Source organism: Leuresthes tenuis, unplaced genomic scaffold (genome assembly GCF_036924035.1).
Source record: "Leuresthes tenuis unplaced genomic scaffold, fLeuTen1.0.hap1 SCAF_18, whole genome shotgun sequence".
Classification (NCBI taxonomy): Eukaryota; Metazoa; Chordata; class Actinopteri; order Atheriniformes; family Atherinopsidae; genus Leuresthes; species Leuresthes tenuis.
The window spans coordinates 16,584,293-16,609,199 of record NW_027325372.1 but is presented as its reverse complement, the minus strand read 5'-3'; the positions used below and the strand labels follow the sequence as shown (position 1 = coordinate 16,609,199).

The window sequence follows — 24,907 nt, the reverse complement described above, 5'->3', positions numbered from 1 at the left end:
TATCCGGATGAAGTCTAGAAATTAAACAAGAGAGGTTCATGCTTCACACCACTAACACTGTGGTGAGGGTTGAGTCCGCCACTCTCTGTGGAGGAGGAGCAGACCAGCTCTGTGGCGTTTAAATTTCCTGAATGCAAGAGCACAGCAAGCTGCGGCGGAGCTGGTGAACACCTAGAAAGTGTGTCGGTCCTTGCTGTCGCCTCCCTCTTTAGTGGGTCTGTGTGTGTGCGTGCGTGCGTGCGTGTAGAGAGAGAAAAAGAGAGAGAGAGAGAGAGAAGTTTCCTCTGCTGTTGACGCGCGGTCTCAGATCGCTCACTTCACACGATGGCACGTCCGCGTCCGTGTGCGACGCCGCTGCTTTGGGAGCTCCGCTGATTTTCATGAAAACAGAGCCCCCACCTCCACCTCCCCAAAAAGTACCTCTATGGCTGAATTTAAAGCTAAGAAGAACGACGTCGGCCCACCGGTTGCTGGCTGGAAAGCTGCGTCGGGGGAAGCCGGAATGAGCGCGGAGACGCACCGAGGAGAGCCCGTGTCCAACGGAAACTGCAGCGTGTCAAACACCGACAAAAGGGTCCAAAACGAATCCAGCTGCGAATCCCCGACGTGGGATGACAGGGGGTCAGATTCAGCTCCGAGACCAATCCCTCGACGCAGCAGTCTGATCAAGGTAGGCCGTTATTTCCATCAACAGAAAGCGGCGCGTCTCGCATAGATATCTTCTGAGGAAACGTGCAGAATAGTTGCATTACACCCCCTTTGCAGTTAGTTAAATCCTATAGATTATTCAATCACAATACGAACTCAGGAGAAGGTCGTTCTGGTTTCAAGGGAGGGACAAACGAATCAAAATAAAGTCAGTCTAGCAGTGCTGGCGAGTTGAATCAACCTGCTCCCTGACAATAAAATGTCTCTGTCTCTATCTGTGTCAAATAGAACAGTCAGTCACCTCATCTCGACTCGGAGCTCTTGAGGAAATTTTGAGTAGAGGCATTATGTACCTTAAAGGTGGGTTTTGTGACTTTGGGCTTCGAAAAGTATCACCACAAGGGGACAGAGTTCTTCCGTTTGTTAATTGCTTATGTTGATCTTACTGCTGGTAATTTAACACAGCTACCTTTAGAGATGCAACCCGCTGCTCTTCCTCTTTGTCTATGTTTATGCATTTGGCAGACTTAACACTGCATTAATACACACAGTAGACTGATATTGTGGAATCAGCTTAGAAAAGTTAGAGCTAACACAAACTACATTCACAGCATTAACACTTCCAGCTTTTTACTTACCAGTCCGGGAGAACAGTTGAAAGTTCTGAAAGATTTCAGTCCTCCACTTGGGTAAAGCAACTCAAATATTTACTTTGCTTTTGGTTAATTTTTTACGTCATTTTGTGTGTTTGCAGCTGAATTCAGATTATTTTAGGAAGGGTGTGGTAGCAAAGGCAAGAAGTTTCCTGGAGTTTCAACTTTTTGTTATAATCACTGAGATTTTCACTATGACTCATCTCTATGCCCTGTTGGCTGGCAGCCTGTGTCTTTGCAACTGCCAGTGCTGACTACAGCTTCTTCTTCTTCTTCTTCTTCTGTTGCCTCCAGGGCATACTACACTCTGTGGTGACTTAAAGCCCATTTTAGTGGCACACAACGGAAAGTCTGATCCACCTGTGAAGTTTCCCAGTTGTTTATCTCAGCTGCGTAATACATAGGGGTTTTTGTATAATTTAAAGGTGGTACTTTTTCTAATTTTGTTGATAGCTGTCATCTAATTTTTGAAGGTTTAAACATTTTTTTAAAATGTGCAATAGCGAGCTTCTCAAACATTTTGAAGCCCTGTGTCTCATTTTCCATCGACTTCAAATACAGAATATCAAAACCAAAACTTGATCAAGATTTCCAAAGCTTTTTACTTGTGTGTCATACAGTAAGGTTGTTATGTGCTGGTCAGATTGTATTCGGTGAGACTTCAGCCAATGCCACTTACAAGCGCTCCTGCTGCTCTGGAGAGGAGGAGGAGGAGGAGGAGGAGGAGGAGGAGGAACTAGCAAGCAAAACCACCCCCCTTTTTGATTAGAATGAGAAATTACATCTTTCTGCCCGCTGCAGCTCACTGTTGAATGCCCCTTTGCTACTATCTCACTGCCTGGATTCGAGTGCGAGCAGATGTCAAGCTTATTTGACCAAAGCTCACAACACAGATTTCCTTGAGGTAAAAGCATTTAAAGCAACATTCATACCAACAGCATCTAATCAATAAATCATGCCCTGACTTTGTCCTTTTATGGCTTTGGCCTCTGGGCATGTGGGAGGTCTTATATTGATTCCTAGCTGCTGCGTGTCTCCAGAGCCTCTGCCGGCAAAAACATGATTATTTGAACATGTCATCAGCTATGTGTGATTAGCAACGACTCAGCAAGACAGGAAGCTGGCCCGTTGACCAATTTCCTCACTCAGTTCATGTGGCAATGTTGCTAGTAAGTCATGAGCAATTGGCGGTGACAAATCACTTTCACTGGAACACACACACACACACACAGAAAAACAGACAAATGATTCTCACCTCTTTGCCTACACACAGGCCTGCTCTCCTCCGCTCCTCTGTTGCAGCCAGCTTAACAAGGACAATTTGAAGGAGCTCTGTGTGCTTGAAGCTGTGGTGTCTTATTGGGAGTCAGAAATAGTGAAAATCACTCCTGCTGAGGACGGTGCTTGAAATGCAGTGCCATGTTTGATGTGAGGTGTTTAATGGCTCTAGAACATCACTGTCTTGCTTGGTAGCAGCTTTCACTTTAAAGAGCAGAGGGGGGGGCCTGGGAAAACATGCTATATGCTTCGCACGCTTCCTTTGTATTGAGGTAGAAATGAGAGGTGAGGAAGACATTTATGAACCATGTTAAGAGTTATGATTCCATCTGTAAATACCACAGCGTGTTTTTCTGTTTGCTAGATTACCCCTATGGCTAACCTCAGGATTCCACACAATAGTCCGGGTGGTATGTTGGTGGACAAACAGGAAACATGACATTCCAGACTGGTTTTAGCATGAGTAGGGGGCTCACGTTCAGTGTACGTGTGTTTGTTCCTGTTCCCTTCGGCTGAGTTATGCATGGTTGTCATTAGTATGTATGTTGTGCTGTCTGCTGTCCTCTCATTTGTTCTGTTTCCCTCATGTGCATGGAGGAGATACAGCTGTAGGTGACCACCAATCTATGCCTGTTTCAACTTTATCTAAGAGATAGATAATCATAAGGCGTTCGCTTTCACGTTCTCTTAGTTTCAAATGTACAAATCTAGCCACACTAAGAACAACACACACACACCTGCACAGACTTGCCTTGTTTTAAAATACAGCTTGGCAAAACTAACATCTATTTCCACATCTCTCGTTAGTCATGCCAACACACACCACAGGGTTCTCTGTTGCATGTTTATGTGACTGTTTTCAATAGTCTTCTAAGTCTACACAAGTTAGTGAGGCAGCAATCCTGAAATTTCAAACCATTCCTCCGGCAGTCCTCAGTTTGGAGGTTTGTTTTTACTGGGGATTAGACTGTATATACAGTGGACATATATGACAGAAATATGTCAATGCTTGTTCCTTCATCAAAACACATATTTTATTGGTATATATTTGCATTTTGGACGTCTTTATGTGGGATTTTCAGACTGTGTGGGAAGTATTAGTGCACAGCTTGGGATGATAGTTCTTTGAGTCACAGCAGCTTTGAGCACCTCCAGCAGTTCAAATAAGTATCTTTAGTCCGCCTTAAACCGATTTAAACTGCTTGAGCGCAGCACTGCACAGCCCAGGGAGAGAATGCACCTCCTCACTGATGTGACAGAGCAACTGAAAACACTGCCGCTCGCACCTCCGAGCTGAGCCGGTGATTGATCGCGCCGTTTTTCATGGTTCCTTTTAAATATTTTACACAAAGTAGACAAATAAAACAGAACAATCAACCATATTAGCCACAGAGGCAATCATTTGCCGTAAGCCCCAACAGATATCCCTGAACAAAACAAAAAGGGAAAACAAAATAAGGGTTGCAGCAATAGTGCAGTTGTTAACAGGATGATATTTGTGGTTTGAATGCATATTTTGGCCTTTTCTGTGTGGAGTGTGCAGTCTGGTGCTTCGCTTCAGTTTCTTCCAACAGTCCAAAGACATGGGTTTGAGGACAGCCGGTGATTCTGTGGAGTTGCCGTCCCGACCTCTCGCTCAGTGATTGGATAGGCTTCCACAAACCTGAACAAGATAGTAACTATCAGACTAACAGAACCACAACAGCAAGTCACAACTTGGTTGCCAGCAAATTTTAGAATTAATTTTAGACATGGTCAAGCTCCCCAGTATATCTTTGACCTGTTGAAACCTCCTTCTTCTTTCCGAGCTCTTGGGTCATCATGTCAGAGGTTGCTGCTGGCCCCACGCACTCAGTTCAAAACTTGTGGGGATCAGCCTTTTCAGGCAGTGGCACCAAGGTTGTGGAATTCTCTTCCATTGTCTTTATGCTGTAGACTCTGTTAACTCTTAAAAAGCAGCTGAAGACATGTTTGTACCAACATGCTTTTGATTAACTTGGTGTTTATGTTGGATTCTGTTATGTTTTAACCGGTTACGATATGTTATACTTTTATTTTTTGTTCTTTGTTGTGAAGCACTTTGTTTTTATCTGTGAAAAGTGCTATAAAAATACATTTTTCGTAGTTACTATGGTTTCATTAACATAGATTCTTACATACAATGCAGTTCCTCTGTTTGATTCTTCTAGCATAAATGATTGTGCATGGGTGTCATTCCATGTAGCAATGTTGGATTGTGGAAATATCTGTATATGGTGTCATATTGTGTGATCTTTCTTCTTACATATTGTATTTCTCTCCAAAATATTCAGCCATTTTTTCTGCTGAAGGTCTGTTTTCAAGAATGTTTGATATAACAATTTCATACTGGAAGATTTACCAGATGAACATTTTTTCAGTCTCTGTGGCATTATTAGTATGTGTCACCTGTTGACAACAATCAGCCAAGCTTCTTTTAGGAAAAAAATACTCTCTTACTTTTATCTTTCTTTTTTTCTTTACCCTGGCTGTGAAATTTAGTCAGATTTTCTGACTTCAGAGCTGTTCTACAGGATACGAATCATCACAGCCACTTGTCCAAAGCCATGGCAGCATCAAAGACTTGAGCTTCGTTCTTAAACCTGGAGGAAACGTCATATGGGCTCTGTGGAAGATTTGTAACGGTATAATTAAACATCTCAGAGAATTAGAGGTTACTGAAAATCCTCCAGGATTTTTTACAACTCTGCAGAGGTAAATGAAACCCATAAATCTAGCTTGCTGTTGCAAATGAAGACAGAGTGACTTATTGTTTAATGTAGATATGAGACGGTATGTCTGTTTAATGCCATCTGTCTGATAAATTTACCCTGGTTGTTTTTTTTAAAAGACTGTTAAATTGCATACAAATCACATTTCTTGGTAATCTCTTCAAAAGATATAATCTCCCCACTTTTACATTCATTACACGGCTCTGCCCACGTACATGCAGTGATTCTGTTTGTGTAAGTATGTGGATGGATGTCTGAGTTTGTGAATAGCGACTGCGCTGCTGAACAGAGTCACATTGATGCAAATAAAAACCAAAATTGGAACTTTGAACTATACATTAACTCCTGTCATCACCTATTTTTTTTTCGGTGTATCCGTCTGTGACGTTAGTCAACTAGAATTGTGGTCAGCTCTCTGACAAATTGACCTTTTCAAATAAACCTTTTGCTTGTTTCGTTTTGTGTAGCGTGTGAGTTTGATAGTGTGCATGTTCGCGTGTATTCCTGCATATGAAACTCGAAAGGTTTGAAGCGTTAAAAAGAGCATCTGCTGCTCCACTCCCCACAGAGCAAGCAGTTGAGACACTGTGAACGCTAACCACATTTTCTGCTGAACATAATTCCTGTACGCAGACTGACTTGACCACATAGCGCATCATCTGCTTTCTTTGTCTATAATGTACTGGCATCTGTAGCACACACATGCAAACATCACCTAGATGCGATGTGACCATCACAGTTTTTGAACAGCTTGCAGCAAAGCTTAAAGATTTGTCTTCATAAGTGTGACAACAAACAACTGTTGGTATAATCAGGTCATATAAAAAATATTTACTACATAAGATTCGTGGAAAGATTCACCTGCTGAAGAATTCTTGGAAAATTAGAGCCACAGCTCTGGGATTTCACCCGAACCTCTTTGACATCATATGATAGTTGCAAGAGCTGTTGACGATAGTTTTTAAGAAGTATTTCTTGGTCTCATCTCACAGAATCTAAGGTTATGAACACTCAATCAAGAAAAGAATACAGTCATTTATTGTTGATCATTTTTGTTTATAGCCTTTGAATCAGTTACACAATTGACTTTAACCCCAGTTTAACCCCAGTTTAACCTAAAATGCATGTTTTTGGGTGGTTGGAGAAAGCTGGGGTACTAGGAGAAAACCCACGTGTTCACGGGGAGAACATGCAAACCACACACAGAAAGGACCCAGCTGGGATTCAAACCAGGAACCCTCTTGCTGCAAGACAACAGTGCTAACCAGCAGTTTATGTTAAAATGTACTGGCATTAAGCTCAAATTACCACTCCACAGATTCATATAAATGCAAATATGGCTGTAGATTCAGCCTAAAGATCCCACATTTTGTCAATTTACAGGTTTATATTTTGAATTTGTATATCTACTATAAGATATGTTTTAATGGAATGTATTTGAATTAAAGCGATACTGACAAAAATATGTTATAGGCATCTCTGGATGACTCTGCTTGTTGTGAACTTGCACTTTGTAACTTTGCAGACCTTTTATACACATTAAAGCTATAAAATGCAAAAACACAGCAGAAAAGACAAGAAGCAAAGTACATCTCCCTTTCATATAATGCTGATTTTGAGAAATCGTTTGCAATCAGTCTTGCTTTATTGTCTAAGAGGTTGCTTGACTTATCATCTCAGTGCTAGCCCAGATAAAACTCTAAAGCACAATGGATGATGTGAAGGTGGAGAACATCATTAGGAGATACTGAACACTGTTTTCTCTTGATTACTTTCCATATGAAAAGGAATGATCTTATTTGTAACCTGAGTAACCCTTATCAAGGGTAGAATTAATTGGCTATGCTATGCTATGTCGCCAGTTAATTCTACCCTTGGTGAGGGTTATTCAGCACCTGTACTGTTGCTATAGTTACCTATAGTGTGGAAGCCAATACCTTGTGCATTGATTAAGAGCAGCAGTTCAGTGGTGTCTGGTAAGAAGCATGCTGATGTGCATATTTGCATATGCATATTAAGTGTCTGATGTGGTTGCCCAGCTTCTTATTTTTTTCAATCTTTGTTTTTTATATATATATATATTACTCTAATGTCACTTGATGTAGATGTTAAAGTTCCTTAACCTTCTGTCTTTTTTTTTGTCACATACATTCACTGTCATCTCACAATAAATATCCCCCTTCCCAGAGGTGGAGTTGTGCTCCAGGGTGAGTGGCTGGAGGAATAACCTATTCCATTCAACATCAATCATCTGCTGTCACACATGCACACAAGGCCACAGGCAAGGCTGTGTGCTGTTCAACACTTCCTATCCATTTTCACCCTTCTATTCTTTGTTTTCCCTCACCCAGCAAGCGCCTTTCATTTTCTTTTCGTCTTGATTAACAGATCAAAGACACTGCCCTCTAATGACCTACATCTTCACTCTGCTGACTCTGGGAAGCTGTAATTAGTAATACAAGCTTGTTGCATACAAATGTTCTCATGAATTATACCAGAGATGCATGTAAGTTGCCTAATAAATGTGTCAGGCCATGATGAATTCACCCAGAAGCTCAGTGAATGACTACACTAAAACCGCACAGCAGCCTCCTTAACTGCAGCTCATCTATATTGTTTATCTCTTTCCTCTTCCGAGCTTAAACTTTGTGTTTAGTCTCTCTGTAATTCTGTGCATCCCTCTGTAATAACGGCATCTAATAGGCTGTGCTACTCAGTCTGTCCCATTTCTCTCTGAACTTCCATCCATCCCCACATTGGTCCATCTGTTCAATTAGTGTGTCAACTTCCTGCTGTAACAGGAACAAAAGTAATCTCATAGTGACACAATCATCCAGATCTTTCTGCAATAATCTTTTCAAGGCATTCTTCTTACAACTGAAATTTTGTTTTGCTATTTTGGTTTTATGATTTTACAACTCTCATCTGAGCCATTTTTTTTTTGCTCTGCTAAAAAAAAAGAACAACACAAAACATTTTTGGTATCATTTCCTTTTGTGCACTATATAGTATTGTTGTGGATTTAATAGGTCTATAAGAAGCATAAAGTCCAGGCAAGTACCACAGGGAGTTATTCCCACCAACATGAAAACACTGTGCCCGCCGCACTGCTCGAAAATGCCTTGCTGCTTGCTGCTTGCTGTCTTTATTTTTCACTTTACATGTAGAATAGAATAGAATAGACTAGAAAAATACTTTATTCATTCCCCATGGGGGAAAATTCAAAATGTAGCACATCATACTGTCTGTCTTGCGACTTTGGCACAATTTTCAACAAGTTTGCTAAGAATATCAATTTCATTTTCATTATTTTCATGCATTCCTAAAGTCTGAGGAAGTGTGAACACTCAGTTACCTTTATTGGTAACGCCCACAAAGCAGTATCAATATTTTCACTGATCGCATGTTACAGGGCTAACGTGGCTACCTTTTCCAGTATAGCTTTGACCCTACAGCCATTAACCAGAGAGGTCACATCTGAAGCACAACTAGAAAGAGTGGAAACTAAAAGACTGATTTGAAACAAGACTAATTGAGGCAAAGGAGTGAAAAGGAAGCTGTACTATATAAGGACGTGAGAAAACAAACAAGGTGATTGTAAAGTTTTCATCTGCTGCATGTTTAACACGTGCTGTACAATGACAAGCCTAAAAATAACCGACACCATATCAAGAATTAGTAGTGATGTGGGTTTCACACGACTTTTCTCTTTTTTTTTAACTTCTTTCTCTTTCCTCTGTTGTCACTTGTCTCAACTCTCAGCTGAGTTACAGGAAACTTGCTGTGACACGCTGATGGGCTGCTTCCTGTTTTGAAGCACAGTAGAGGTTTTGGAGACTCATCTTGCTCTGTGTGAGAAAACAAAATAGGGTCTCTGCAATGGAGATATTCAGCACAGAGATTAAGAAAGAATGGAATCGAAATCTTATCGGAGGATGCAGGCTGAGCCTCTTTTCTCAGCGTGAATAGCCTCTACAATCTATTTCAGCATTGTGTGTCTTGGTTATGATCAACATGTTTGCATGATACTCGGGTGTTTAGGTCAACGTGGGCTCTGCAGTTTTGTCTTGTCAGGAATGAATCATTTATTCAAAGTCCACACTGACGTAAGTGTTGGGAGCTCATGCGTTTGAACTCTGTCTCCTTCTTAGTTTGTAATTAAAGCCATGGGCCAACAGAAGTGACCACGCAAGACAGACCCCACATTTGATGATATTTGAAAGCCGACCGCTGAGCCACCCTCAGGAAAAATCATGATGTTTGTCTCCTTCAGAAACAGCCTGTGAGAGTTGCACCCCATATGAGCCATAACTTACTGACAGGAAAGTATCCCATTGTTTCGGCAGGATTTCATCCCATATAGTACATGAGTTTCACTGCAGATTGTCTGTATGGTTTTTCTAGTGGGTGATACAACCACAGAGGAGCCATCCCAGTAATATCTCATACACACAGGTGAGGGGTATAGATTAAGGCTGACATTAATAATCATAATATTAAATCTGAGGTGTTGCTTAGGCATTCCACCATGGGATCATGGTGAGCACACAATCAAATAGCTTATTCTCAAGTCAGTGTTTTAGCATTTCTTGCATGCTTTGTTTTTATGGGATTAAACTGAAAAGATTCTTCTATGTCTTCCTCTCCCTGCAGTTAAATTGGAAATTGGGCTTGTCCACACCCTCAATCTGTCTCCATCGCTTTATCACAGCCTCAGGCACCAGGGATATTTTTATAGCGCTCCCCTCACACCGTCTCAAAAACTGTCCTAATGAGGCGATTGATTCTGTGAGGATTTGTGATGATGAGGTGTCCCCCCCCTTCCATCTCTGGGATGATATCCTCATGTCTGAATAATGCTTCCCCTCCTCCACATGTTCATTCAGATTCTTTAGATGAAACACAGCTGTGCTCTCTTTTCCCCATTCTTTCTCTCTATTATTTCTTGAAGCCTTTCATATATTTCTTGATTATATCATATGAAGGGTTCCCTCCTCCTCTTCCGCATCAACCACACAAGTGCTCTTGAGGTTCATGTAATGTCCTTTTTTTTAATGATATCAGAGTTTTGTGATGAATGCAGACGAATTGTTTACTGATCAGTGCCCACAGGTGTTCAATATGAATATGAAAATGTTAATCTGCTCCCGGGTAATTAACTGGATCTCATAGATACTTTTAAATACATCTCAACTTAGTGTTTCTTAAGCACAAAGCAACAGGCTGTTGGTTTTAATTTTTAATTTTTTAAAAATGTTTATGTTTTGTGTAGATTTATTTACGGACATCTGAATCTTTACAAAAGAAGTTGGTTGTTTTACCTGTTTTTTTTAAAAATATATGTATTTCTAAAAGAGTTTTGGTCTGTTGGTTGCACAAAATAAACAGAGGTAAAAAAGGTATTACATTTGTTAGCTTTTGTATCCTTCTTGCGATATGCATTATTAAGTATGTGGGTGCCTTGTCAATGACTCCTCTTTGGATTGAATCAACTGTAATGAGGTTATCCTGCATATCCTATCTTAAACTACCTTAATTTAGCTCTCTGATTTGATTTTATCAGGACTAATATATCTGTAATTGAATAACTTTGCCCACATACTATATGCTCTTTTCTGTTAGCATAATGCTCTTTGTGGGGGTGACATCTAATTGGTCAATGAATCAGATGGATGAGCTGTGATGGTGAGCTCAGATAAACTGATTGAGTGTGCCAGGGTCGTCGTGGAGGGGCAGAATTAGAATGCTGCAGTCTGCTGTCTCTGTCTACTCAGGTATGATTAATGGTGTAGCGGCGAGGGGCAAGGGCAAGCAAAGGCTTTTAGCCTGGTATCAGGAAAAACAATAACAGATTAGGAAGAGGAGGCCGTACACGGTAGACAAAATAATCTTTATGGTTATATAAGCTCATGGTTTATAATCCTTTGAGTTCAGTCGTGGGCCGGAAACATATTTGTCATGCTAAAAAAAAAAATTTTTCTGAGTGATGTCTGTCTGTATGTCCATTGACTAATTTTTTGCTTTCATCTTACACTCCCCTCGCCCTGCCCTTCCTCTCTTTATTTGTCCTACCCTGTCATCCCTGCATCCATCCTGTTCAGGACGGTTCACGTGCTGGTCGGGAGAGAAAGAAGACGGTGTCCTTTAGCTGCAGTCTGTCAGAGAGGAAGATTAGTAGTGCTGCTGATTGTATCCACTCCATGGTGAGCTGCCTTGTGAGCCTTTATGTACCTGTACATAAAATGTTTAAGGCACCAAACACACAAGGGTTTCTTGTAGATCAAAACGTCTGGGCCTGTTAAGATCCACATGGATGATAACTCATTCCATGCTTTTTTTCCAGGTGGAGGGACGTGAGCTGAAAAAAATCCGACCCAACTCACGTGTTTACCAGCGATATTACCTTCTGGATGCAGGCCTCCAGGCTCTATGCTGGGAACCATCTAAGAAAGAGTCAGACAAAGCTCGGATCTCTCTCTCCTCTATACGTGAGGTCAGTGTGTGTGTGTGTGTGTGTGTGTGTGTGTGTGGAGGTTGCTGCATAAATGAGTCTTTTAGACTAAAGCAATAAAAACATCTCCAGCCCTCATCCATATGAAGGACAACAGTTGATTTGGTTTTATTGTACCTAATGTGGATTTTATTGCATCTCTTGTGGACACAAATTCTAGGTACGGACAGGTCGCAACACTGAAACCTTCCGCACCAGCGGGGTTTATGAGCAGATTTCAGAGGACTGTGCCTTCTCCATCATCTATGGTGAGATTTATGAAAGCTTGGACCTGGTGGCCAACTCTGCTGAAGTAGCTAACATCTGGGTTACTGGCCTGAGGTATGACAAAAAAAAATAACTGAGAGCAGTTTTACACTGTACACTTGCAAAACACAATGTTTCAAAAGCCTGTTGCAAATCTTTTTGGGGAAATAATCTGCTCCTGTAGCACACAACAGCAGCAATGTATTAAAACAGCATGGCAAAATAAGATGATCAAAATCACTATTATTCAGACATTATCCTCTCTGTTATGTGAGTAGTAGAGGTATGAAGGGTGAGTTCAAACATAAAGTGAAATATGATTATTTTTAAATCACCCCCATGGTAAGTACGGAGTTGGTACAATAAATTAAAAGTAAAACACCCTGTTAAGGTTAGCTTAATGTCTGTCCTCTGCAGGACAAGACACTGTAGAAATGGTTCCCAAATGTAACACCAGGTTTAAAAAGGAATTACACTGTACTGCTTCGATGATTTACTCAGGTTATTCTGACGAGGTCAAGGTGAATAAGTAATGACAGAGTTTTCATTTGAAAACTAAAGCTTGGTCATGTAGGGCTAATCTTTGCAGGTGTTTTGTGTCATTCCAACAATACAACTTGTGTCTTTCATCTTGCGTTTTACTCCAGTATTGATTGTGCTGAGAAAAGAGGGAGAATTTGATGGGTAGAGTTTTATCTGTTATGAATGGCTGGCTGTGCCTGTAAACATGACTGGACTTTAAACTTATTGTTCTGCTACACTTGCTGGGCTCTATATATTAGGCACGGTTAAAAAGGAATGAGTGAAAGTGGAAATGTTTATTATGCTGTATTATAACACAACATTGTATCTAACTACACCATTCTTGTCCATATTTCTCTTATCTGCCTCCAGGTATCTCATGCAGTATGGAAAACATGCCCTAGACATGCTTGCCAGCAGTCAGGACAGTCTTCGTCTGCGCTGGCTGGAGCAGCTGTTCTCCTCTGTTGCTGATTTGGACAGACAGGATCACATAGAGGAAGGGATTGCCTTGCAGTCAGCTGTTAAACTGATACAAGGAGTAAATTCTGGGGTGAACGGAGGAAAAGTGGAGCACAGGTTTAAAGAGCTTCAAAGAGTCCGAGAGAAGACATGCAGGCTTACAATAGATAATGAATCTGGATTTAAAGACCATAGCGAAAAATTAACTGAAAGAAATGAAAAAGTCACCAAGCAGGAGTTCATTGAGGTCTTCCATGACTTTTGCACACGCCCAGAGATCTACTTTCTGTTGGTGCAGTTCTCAAGCAATAAGGAGTTCCTGGACACCAAAGACCTTATGAAGTTCATCGAGGCTGAGCAAGGAATGGCTCAGGTGGGTAACATTGGTAAATAGCACACATTCAGGAAACAAGTCAAGGATGCATTATTATCTGTGATTAGACATCTATATTTGAATATTTAGAGATAAAATTAGCTTGCATTTAAACTATAATAGGTGCATGAAACAGGAAGGCTTAGCCCTGATGTCTGTGTTTAAAGTAACTGCTGGATACACTAGAGACCTGGGATTATGGTTGTTTTTTTCTCAGACACAGTCATTCTTACAACTTTTTATTAGACTATAACCCAAACACTGTAATTCTAGTAATTTCTCTGTCATCTCAGTCTTTTCTTGCTTTGTCCTCTAGGTGAGTGAGGAAACCAGCCTGAAACTCATTCAGTCCCACGAGCCATCGGAGGAGGGACGACAGCAGGGATACTTATCACTGGATGGCTTCACCAGCTACCTCACATCAGCAGAGTGCCACCTCTTTGATCGGGAGCATGACATTATTTGCCAGGACATGTCCCAGCCTTTGTCTCACTACTACATCAACTCCTCGCATAACACCTACCTCATTGAGGACCAGTTTAGGGGCCCCTCTGATATCTCCGGCTACATTCGTGCCCTTAAGATGGGTTGCCGATGTGTGGAGCTGGACATCTGGGATGGCCCTGATGAGGAACCGGTGGTGTGTACCGGTCACACCCTCTCCCCGCCACTGGCCCTGCGTTGTGTTCTAGAAGCAATTGGAAGGTTTGCATTCGTGGCATCAGAGTATCCATTAATTCTGTGTATTGAAAACCACTGTTCGCTGCAACAGCAGAAAGTGGTGTTGCAACATCTCACGAGGATTTTAGGGGAGAGGCTGTACACAGATCTCCCAGAAGAAGGAGCCTCTTATCTACCATCGCCGCATGCTCTAAGTCATCGGATCCTGCTCAAAGGTAAAAAGTTGGGGCCAGGTTCTGATGGAGAAGATGGAGAGGTAAGTGAAGAAGACGAAGGAGCAGAATTGTGCCAGAGGATAAAACCAATTAATAGTAGTATGGCAGCATTTGGAGCAACTGAAAAGGATGTGGTGCTGAAGAGTGTTCCCATCCAAGCTATTACTCAATCTAATCCACCTCATCTGCCTCCCAAACGTTTCCAGCTGTTAAGGGAACTCTCTGACATGGTAATTCTATGCCATTCTGTCCGCTTCATAGACTTTGCAACATCATCCAAAAGCCAAAAACCTTGGGAACTGTGTTCGTTCAATGAGACTTTGGCTGTGCATCTCGCTAGTGACAGCCCTGGTGACTTTGTCAACCACAACAAGCATTTCCTGTCACGGGTATACCCCAGTCCTATGCGTATCGACTCAAGCAACATGAACCCACAGGACCTATGGAAGTGCGGTTGCCAAATTGTGTCCATGAATTTTCAGACAGCAGGTCTGATGATGGACCTGAACACAGCCTGGTTCCGACAGAACGGGAACTGTGGTTACGTTTTGCGCCCAGCCATCATGCGGCAGGAAGTGTCTTATTTCAGTGCTGACACCAAAGACACGGTGCCTGGTGTGTCTCCACAGCTGCTGCATGTGAAGGTAGGTCCCTGTAGGTGTGTCCCCTGTAGATAACACAAACTTGAAGTTCTTCCAGAACTTCAGTTCATAATTCATTGTACTGGAACTTTTCATTTTTAAGTTTTGGGCATAATTCTCTCAGGTAATATTTGCATCTCGGATCTTAGATCTATTAAGAATAGCATACTAAAGCGCAAATATGTTTAAATCATATTTGGTTTTAAATGATACTCGATGACTTGTCTTGAACCACTTTGAATGCTCCATTCATACCCTGCTAAAATGAACCATTGTGATGTCATGCAGTTCTTTGTTATAAGCTTTTGATTTGGTGAGAGCAATTTATGACAGATCACTGCGACTGCACAAATGAGTCCAAACTCATATTGAAATGGTATATTCTGCTTTAATTATTATTGTGTTACAAATAACAACAATACATCCTTCCCCCAGGTGATCAGCGGTCAGAATCTGCCCAAGCCAAGAGGCTCCGGGGCCAAAGGGGATGTAGTGGACCCCTATGTGTATGTGGAGATTCATGGCATCCCAGCTGACTGCACAGAGCGCCGCACCAGGACTGTGACCCAGAATGGGGACAACCCCATCTTTGATGAGAGCTTTGAGTTCCAGATCAACTTACCTGAGCTTGCCATGGTTCGTTTTGTGGTGTTGGATGACGACTTCATAGGGGATGAATTCATAGGTCAGTGAGTATAAAGGTGTTTCTGTAAGTTGAATCACACTCGACTCATAGTTACTATTGTGAACCTACATGATCCTTGGCTGTTGAAATGTTTCAAACAGAAAAATCCCTTCTTTAACACTAAAATTAATTTTGATTTCTCTACTACTGCAGGTCAGTATACCATACCACTGGAGTGCCTCCAGCCAGGATATCGACATGTACCCCTTCAGTCCCTCACAGGGGAGGACCTCCCACATGCCAGGCTATTTGTCCATGTGGCCCTCACCAATCGGAGAGGTGGAGGAAAACCTCACAAAAGAGGTCTCTCAGTGCGAAAGGCGCGAAAAGGGAGGGACTACACAGCTCTGAGGGACTTAGGAGTTCGAGCAGTGGACGAGGCTTTCAAGATGGCTGCTCCTTTGTTGAGAGAAGCCACCGACTTGAGGGAAAACATGCAGGTGAGGAAGAGTCAAACTGAAAATTTTGCTTTTTACAAGCTATGACGGCTTGAGGGTCTCAAAATAGTGCCCTGGTGGCACTTTTGCAGGAACTACCATAAAACTTAAGGAGCGTTTTCTGGGGTGAAATGATCTCACCCTTAACTCTGTTATTCCCTTGTTACTGCAGTGGAAATGACAGAGGACAAAGAAAAGGGCCCCCTAAAGCCTTGTTCCTGGAAAAGATTTCTGTGGCTGAAATGCAACTATGATCAACTTTGTGGTAGATCTGGCTGCGGGAGATGACTCCAGGTCACCATTTTGCGACACAAAGTCACAAGAGGAAAAAATAATACCAGCTGCGCCAATGTGGCTGATAAAGATGGTTTCTTTTGAGCTTTCGATATCTTTAATGATTCTTTTTTAACTCAAATTTTATTGTATGTTTATGATACACACATTATTGTTTTCATCACTATTCAGCTCAATTGATATTAATTCCAATGAGACCTATGCATAATCATTATTATTCTGCAATAAGGATGATAATATTCTAATACGTATTAATATTAGTAGTAATATTTATGAGAAAATCAGTGTTTTGGTCTGCGGCTGTGTGTGTCACTTTCTATTTATATGTTCTTTCAATATATTAAGATAATCAACATCTCTCAGTTTCATTTGAACTGCTACAACAATACAATAGCCGGAGAGCAATCAATATCAGCAAGAAAAAACTAATCACTCTAGTGCAGTACTTAGTATTGATTAGCTGTTTGTTTTTGTGTAACTCTTTTCACTGATTAGCACCTGAGATGTTCAGGAGAGTGCTTGGACACTGTGGTCCGGACTCTTTTACGCTGTTTTGATGCTAGAATTATCTGTGGAAATCATTCTGATTCATTTTGATGTCACCAGAAAGGACAAACATACACATGCTCACTCGCACAGCGGCAGCAAATGCTTCGAAATGTTTGCTGATATGTTCATAGATTATCTCACCCTCTGAAGTCCGGAGTCAAAGTTGGGAACATCACATGCCACCACCCTGGAAACATCTTGAAAACATTTCAGGACTCCAGTGCATGTGTGAAATACTTGTGTGTGACAGATAACAAAAAAGGACAGAAGGAAGATTTCACAATGTTTATGGAGTTCTTTAGAAACATTTTATTGTCTCAGAGTTCTCTGTTCATACCAGGAGTAAAGGTGTATTAATATTTAAATCTGTGGATTTAATTAGTTTGTTCTTCTTTTTAACAGAACTCAGTAGCCATGTTCAGGGAGCTGTGTGGGGTGTCGGCTGTGGCTAACCTCATGCAGTGTGTGTTGGCTCTGAGCTCCAGAGTTACAGGACCAGAGGGGACACCTTTGCTGCTGTTTGACCTGCGAGACCATTACCCGACCCTGGAGCCCCAGGGGCCTTTGCCAGATGTCCTTCGTCGAGTCGTCTCTACGTATGAAATGGTAAGTAGCGAATAGATGTGAAAGTTCATGATCATAATATTTGAATTGGATAAATCTATGTGCAAAGCTCATCAATTAATCAAAAGTAAGAAAAGATCAAACGCAAAACAGTCACCTCCCATTTCCTGGCTGCTTGAGTTAACACTGCAAGCCCCTCTCCTCAACAACAACTTCCTTCTTTCCCAAAGATGAACTGAAGCACAAAGTCAGCTCTCATTGTTATGCAGCAGACAACACCCCCATTTGTTCTAGCCCAAGTAAACACGTCAGCAACATCCTCGTAATAGCCTAAAGCCACTGTGTTTCTCCAACCAAATAAACCACAGACTTTCATTGACCATAGAGAAGGTTATTTACCAGATTTAATTTATGTAATGGTGTCTAAGAATAAATCCAGACACCAAGAAAAAAACCTTTTGTGGAAGTAAACACAAAGACAGGAAGAACATCAAAGAATACAAGCAGCCAACTGATCTGTTGGTTGCAGTGGCTCCACAGTCAGACAATGAATCAACTGAGTGGGTGCAAAATTGTACCCTTGCTTCAAGTTTCTCTTATCTGACTTTTGATATAATTCCCTTTGGTGTCTTTGGAGTCTCTGTCTTTCAATGTCCATCCTGTTCCCTCTTTCACTCAATATTCTCTTTCAGTTCCTGTCACTGCTCCCTCCCTCTGGGTCAAGTTGGATTGGGCTGTCTGAAAATAAGTGGGTTTTGTGCAGATCTGGAGAATCACTTAGAAGAATGGTAGCTTGTTGCAGTGGTGAAGAACATTATGGCATTTTCTCTCTTACTGATGTAATATTTTTTTAAATGACATCTGCAAGTCAGCTTGCTTCTGTTTCATAATAGATATTTCCAAGAAATGTCTTGGTCAGGATTATGGACAGTCAGTATTGGCAATTTAGTGACTCTATATAAAGAGCATACAATTTGTGTGCAAGTGCATTGTGAGTGAGGGGGGAGCGTGTTCAGGTTTTCAGATGGAAACAAGCTGTAGCAGAGATGAATGGATTTATTTCCTGTTGCCTTCATTTTTGATTAAGGTTTTGGGGCATAATCTGTGACACTTTAATTTAACCACAGTTGTTTGTCACTGCTATGCATCTAGAATGTGTGGCTGGATTATTTGTGCACTGTAGGTCAAAGTAAGAATGTGCATGTGTGTTTGTTTGGGCCTCTAGCCACTTCCGTTCCAGCCAAGCGGATCAGGGTTGAAAAAGCTCAGCCCAGTGCTGAATACCATTTGCATAGATTTGAATGCAGTTTGACTAAATGGATTCCAAACCTCACCCCTGATATGTGAAAGAGGAGAGAGGACATGGGAATGTGTGTGCGCATGTGTGTGTGTGCCCTTTTGAAGTGGATCATGTTGTACCGGTGTACTGTAGTTAATCCCCTATTTGTTGAACAGCATTTTTCTCACATAGGGGTCAAGTACCAGCAGGGTTTATGAGGGGAAGTGCAGAATTAATCAGGCAGTTGCTGTTTATATTCCAGTGTGTGTGTGTCTTATGCATTCATTACTCAGAAAGAGTTGTCTCATAAGTTTCTGTGGGTGCCATCATGTGCATGCATCACATGTATTTGTTTAAAATGTGAGCTCCAGTTGGCATTTTCCATATTCATAAAATCAAGATATTCAAAATATGATAACTGTGTTTTTATTTGCTTTATTTGCTTAATATACATGTCATTTATGTATATTGATCTTTTTATCACTTTTTGCACTGTATTACTGGGTGTGCAGTTTGTACTTTTACTGCACACAATAAAACATTTGCATAAGTGCTTAACAGTGTTATTCATGCACCACAAACAGAATGCCAAGGTAAGTCATCATTCTAAGAGAGTCCCTGTTTCCCTGTTTGCAGATGGTCAACGCGAGCAGAGCTGTGATTGAGCTCTCTGATGGGATCTACGAAAGGATCCTGCATATACAGACAACAGGTGTGTAGCTGTGCGTGTGGTTGTGTGGTAGTGAAGACTTCCATGCAGCCTTTGCAGCACAACTTTATTCCATTCCATTCTATTCCTTTCCTTTTCGTCCTTTCTGTGTTCTTGTTTTTCCCTTCCTTCCTTTTGTTGCCCATCATATTTTTTCCTGTTCCATCCTCTGAAGACATCAGTCTAATCAGCTCCGTTAAAACGGCCCGATTCGTCTGTATATTTTGGATGGACGAGGTTTAAACTGGCACAGCTCCCACTTTCAATCACCCCTCTGCCTCTCAAGTGAGGACACAGTATTTGACCTGCTGATGTAATTCTGTGTTTTTTGGCAGAGCTTTGTTTACTTCGGCAGGGACACTTTGGGTCATCTGATGTTAGTGAGCCAGACTGATGTCCCAGTAGCAATAAACAACCCCTCAAACTCACCAAGAGGCTACACACATTACCCACATCACAATTATCAACTCGATTCTATCTCTGGCTGTCTCCCAGGAGACGGCATGTTTGGCGGCATTTAAAATAGTTTACCACTGCCTTGGTACAAATAATTGAAAAAATTTAGTGCGCATGTAAGTCTCTAGGTGCTGCATTTTACAAATAGAATCTCCAGATGTTATATTTTTACTTTTCAAAAAGAACACTTGGGACTTACATTTAGGCTTATCAGTTTTTCTTTGTATCATAAGAGTTGAAAAGCTGTGGGTTGAAACAAATGCAACATTGCCAGTTTTGTCCAAAGCCACCTGTGAAAATGTGTGAGTGGAAAGGTTAAACCAAACCAAACGATTTTTCAAGAGGTTCACCTGGGGCCGCTTGAAAGAGCATCATTCGGTGTTCAGACATTTTCATATGTTTTGCTGTTATTACTGCAGCAGAGGTCATGTTACCACCTTGTACTCCATTGTGGATCTTTCATTTCACATCTTGTCACATGTAAATAGAGTTAGATTCTAAATTGTGATAGCTTAGCCCTGGGCAGTCGGCCCTGTGCTTGTATGTTCATCTGATAAAAGAGCCTGATCTTAGGAACAAAGCTCTTCCTGTGTGCACACTGTAAAGATGGTGATCAGGTGATCACTTGGCAGAGATCCCCCCTTCATTCTGGGAAGAGGAGGTAGGTAACAAGAAGGCATTGATGGGTCACTTTGAGGTAAGCATGGGATGATTGGTGGCAGAGATGCATGTTTGGAAGTCACATCAGGGCAAAAAGAGGAAAGGGAGGGGCAGAAAAGAGACGTGGGAAGATAAAGAACAGAGATGGGTGGCTGGAGGCCAACACTGAAAGGAAAGCAGCAACACCAGTGGAGGCAGGAGAATATCAGAATGTGTTGGTGTGTTTTAGAGTTAAACCACTTACTTCCGCACTTATTATTAGTGTTTCTTGAGCAAGAATCCCAAATTCAACAAGATGCACAACATTGTTTATTGAGTGTTATATGTATGATGCTGATGAGAAGTAATGCGAATAGTCGTAGTGTGGGGAAGGTTTGTTGAGGAACAGGATGCAGTTCACAGGCTTGTAGACCTTCAGCGATAAGAAAGAAGAGAGAAGCAGAGGAAGTGGAGGTTTGGGGTATGAAAACTAGGTCAACAAGTGTGCAGGGCAGGTGGTCATGAATAAACGTATGAGAAGAAGACGTTTGATGGACGTTTGTCCTGCTCCTGAATTTTAACTGAAAGTATTGTCACCACCTACCACGCACATATTTTCAGTCATATAAGGTCAGGCTTTTAGCCCTATGTCTTTATTTCCTTTTTTTTATAAAGAGGAATAGCAATAACAGCAACCTCAAAAAATTAGTACTGAGAATCTCCAGAGAGTAAAGAATTGCTCTTTCAATTCTAATTTCTGAGAAACAATCCCCTCTACACTCCCAGAAAAAAATGTCAGCAAGTAACAATACAATAACAGTATAACCAGCACAAGCTAGGAATAAAATGAAGATATATTTTTAGTAAGTCTTCTTCTTTCTATGTAAACATTCAGGGAGTATCAATGCAGATGCTTCCACATGTACAGAGTCAGCCTATAGAGTACGAGAGAATTTTTTTGTTTAGTGAGAGAATTTTGTGAATAAAGTGGGAATATTCTCAAGCATGCGGAGGTTCACACACTTGAACAATCCTTTATAACTAGGGTTATTGTGCTACACCTTCGGAAATTTTGTTTGTGAATGAACTTACCCTTTAATCAACCTCAGACGATCAGCTGCTTTCCCCACAGGGCCTTGAGTTATGAAGTGCTGAGATTCTCATCAGGAAGTGTACAGTAGATTATACAGTTGTGATTGTCCGGGTCATTTCTTGATGGCATCAGATTACAAGTCAAACCCTTCCCATCTCAGCTGGTCACAGTACAAAAGGACGGCAGGAATGGAAGGTGATTTAAATGCACACTATATCCTGAAGATTATTTTGGCCTCTGGGTCAGGACACCGTTTGTGTGTGTATGTTTCTCTGTGTCCCAGTATTGGCTTGGAGATAGCGTTCCCTCCTCTGGCTTTGCTTCACAAGAAAATAGACACTTGCACAAACACTACAGTGGCACGTAGGCTTTGAGTTGCCTAGCAACCGTGCATTAAAGGTTATTATTCAGGCAACTTATGTAGGTGTGAGTGACTGTGGAGAAGGAATGTGTGTGCAGGTGTGCGTCCATATTTGCAGACATTTTCTCACAGAGAGGAATCATGTGTGAGGAATTATACTAGCATCCAATCTGTTTACCCCTTTGTGTATGTGAGTGGTCCACAACTTGGTGTGTAAGGTTTTCATTGATAGCTCACAGGGATGTTTGCCCCGTGTTAACCCACTTCCTTGGTTTCCATGGTAACAGTGGGACAGTGACCTGGGGCAGTCAGAGGAAGCCACACAATCAACTCACTGCACACACTCAAACTAGCCGCTGGCTTGATTTATATGACGCTGACTAGCTTTCCTTATAAAGATTTCCTCATTAGTCTCTCAGATTTTCGGTGCACTCCTTATTGAACTCATTTGCATTTTTGCTACCCTTTTATCTCCTTGTGAAATCTGCCATATGTCTTTTGGCTAAAATTGAAGTTTAAATATTATATTGCTTTTAACTCCATCCACATTTACCTTAAAGTGTGAAGTTTGAAAAGACTTGTTCTTGACTCCAGTCTCAGTCTCTTCAGTAGAAATGCACTCGGACGGCCCATCTTCAGCCAAAGCCAATGTCCCATCCATCCATCCATTTTCTATACCCACTTAATCCATTTTAGGGTTGCGAGGGGACTGGATCCAATCCAAGCTGTCTCGGGTGAGAGGCAGGGTACAGCCAATATCCCATTTATATTTTTAGATATAGGTCTTTCCTTGCCCATGCTTTACCTCTTCTTTTTAGCAAACGCACTGACAAACCAGTCGACCACTGTCCAAGGCACAGCTCCATGCTAAATGCTAATGTCACTTTGCTAAGATGTTGACCATGAATTAATGCATGGAGATGTTTAGCAGATCCTTATCATTGTCCCTCTTCTGTCTTTGCCTAGCAGCTATGGTACTGGGCAGCAGATTTCACTTGACATTAGAGAAGTCGATCAGCTGGCCAGTTTTGCTCCTCTAAATTATGCTCTTTCAATTATAAATGGCAACTTTTCAAGTATCTGTCTGTTGTGGTTTTGTGTTTCTGCTCAAGCCATGGAGTTTCATGAAAAGCTGCAAAGCCTTGCGACAAAGGAGGGGCTGAAAGGTTCCAAGGTTAGACGAGCACTGGAGAGTTTCAGCTGGAACATCACCATCCTCAAGGTCAGCGACACACTCATGCGCTTTCAAAGAAGCCAAACAGCCTTGTCGTAGATCATTACATGTTATGGCCTCTTTCAATCTCCCTTATGCAACTCTCTCCTTATTTCTCCTCATTCCTGCCACCGCAGGGCCAGGCTGACCTGCTGAAGCACGCCAAGGCTGACGTCCAGGAGAACATGAAGCAGGTGCACGATGCTGCTCTGACTGGAAACCTCACCAAAGAGAGGGTAGGATTAACTAGAGTCCGCTCGCAAACACGCCGAGGTCAGGATGACAACACGAGTGGTAAAGGTACCTCGGCGTAGCTCGCAGATGACTATGGCTGCTGTCATAACTGCTTTGATAAGCTCTTCTTATATCATAATGTTGTTCTCAGAGAGGTGGAAGGGATGATGAATGTGAAAGTCTTGAAAAAGCAGCCACTGAACGAGCTGTGATGCACTGTTGATAAGAGATGCAAGAAATAATACGCTGGAGAGATGAATGTAGTTAGATGGGAAGCCAAGGTTCAGTGGTTTGTACTGTTTTAAACTGTAAATACACCAAATTTACTTTCTACGTGCAATTTTTAAGGTTTGAAGTGTCATGACCAGGGAGAAGAAATTGCATTTTTACAAGCTATTTGCTTGTAAAAATTGCTTGAGTCGTCCCAGCTCTGGTTTGCTGAAAACTCTGTTAAAATCCTTCGGAAAACTTATCACCTCCACACATTGCTAAATAGTTTGCAATATCAAGTCAAGGATCAGATGGACTGGCGACCTGTCCAGGGTGTACCCTGCCTCTCACCCAATGACATCTGGGATAGGCTCCATCCCTAAATTGCATTAAGCGAATATAGATAATAGATGGATGGAAATCAAGGATTAGAATCAGATCAAGTTGCAGGACATTTTACCTGTAAGTTAGAAGACACCCTCTCAATGTCAATGAGTCTGTGAATGTTTGAAGTCTTACCGTTATTTTGTGGACCAGTGAGGCCTCTATATGTCTCTCCAGCTTATCATTTTGTATTAAAGAATATGTTGGTCCCAGATTGCTGCTCTTCATCCAGTTGCCATGAGATTGTCATCTTTGCCCTCTTAATATTGTCTCACAAACAGTGTTCTATATTTTTTATTTTCCTGAAACTCATGTGATAATTAAACCGCTGTCACCCGCCATACTGATCAACTCCTGAGGTGTTGTTGTCTGCCTCTTCAGAACTAATACTGTTACTGCTGAAAGTGCTTACTTTGTGTGCAAAACTCTGTACAGTATTTTAATATGTAATTCTATCCTTTTGCTGTAAAGAATATTTTGCATAAGTTATTGTAATAATGAAAACATTCCAGATACATATTGTTGCAGTAGATGAGGCTCAGCCAGCAACAGTCAGGATAGAAATAAAGACATTTTTAAACGACTGATGCTCTTGTGTTTTTCTGTAGGGCCTTTTTTTTTATTGTGCATTCATTCATAGAGACACATGACACAAGTTCTATGTAGGGCTGAGATGACAGATGGGGACGCTCATCTGCTGCATAAGGGAAGCAGACATATGGCTCTGTGCATATGTGCAGTGGATAAAAGACTAACAGCTTCCATTTGTAGCTTCATCAGGAATGAGTCTCAATTTCAAAGAGCTGAAATTTTCATTTTG

The 24,907-nt window shown here is 41.5% G+C and overlaps 1 protein-coding gene across 1 annotated transcript; it reads left to right on the top strand.

The window, feature by feature from the left end:
- Positions 1-232: 232 nt before the first annotated feature.
- Positions 233-24,670, top strand: LOC140275321 (inactive phospholipase C-like protein 2). Its single transcript, XM_072370763.1, has 12 exons — positions 233-670; positions 11,431-11,532; positions 11,673-11,822; positions 12,001-12,161; positions 12,981-13,443; positions 13,760-14,983; positions 15,416-15,665; positions 15,819-16,105; positions 17,348-17,551; positions 19,425-19,500; positions 23,159-23,268; positions 23,397-24,670. The coding sequence occupies exons 1-12, from the start codon at positions 425-427 to the stop codon at positions 23,571-23,573; spliced, it is 3,450 nt and encodes a 1,149-aa protein (XP_072226864.1). The 5' UTR covers positions 233-424; the 3' UTR covers positions 23,574-24,670.
- The last annotated feature ends 237 nt before the right edge of the window (positions 24,671-24,907 follow it).

What these genes read in the sequence shown, in the direction of transcription:
- LOC140275321 (XM_072370763.1), top strand. Translation starts at nt 425, where the DNA reads ATGGCTGAATTTAAAGCTAAGAAGAACGACGTCGGCCCACCGGTTGCT. An exon ending in CTGATTGTATCCACTCCATG is followed by an intron (nt 11,533 to 11,672) that starts GTGAGCTGCCTT and finishes CTTTTTTTCCAG; the next exon opens with GTGGAGGGACGTGAGCTGAA. An exon ending in ACTTGAGGGAAAACATGCAG is followed by an intron (nt 16,106 to 17,347) that starts GTGAGGAAGAGT and finishes TCTTTTTAACAG; the next exon opens with AACTCAGTAGCCATGTTCAG.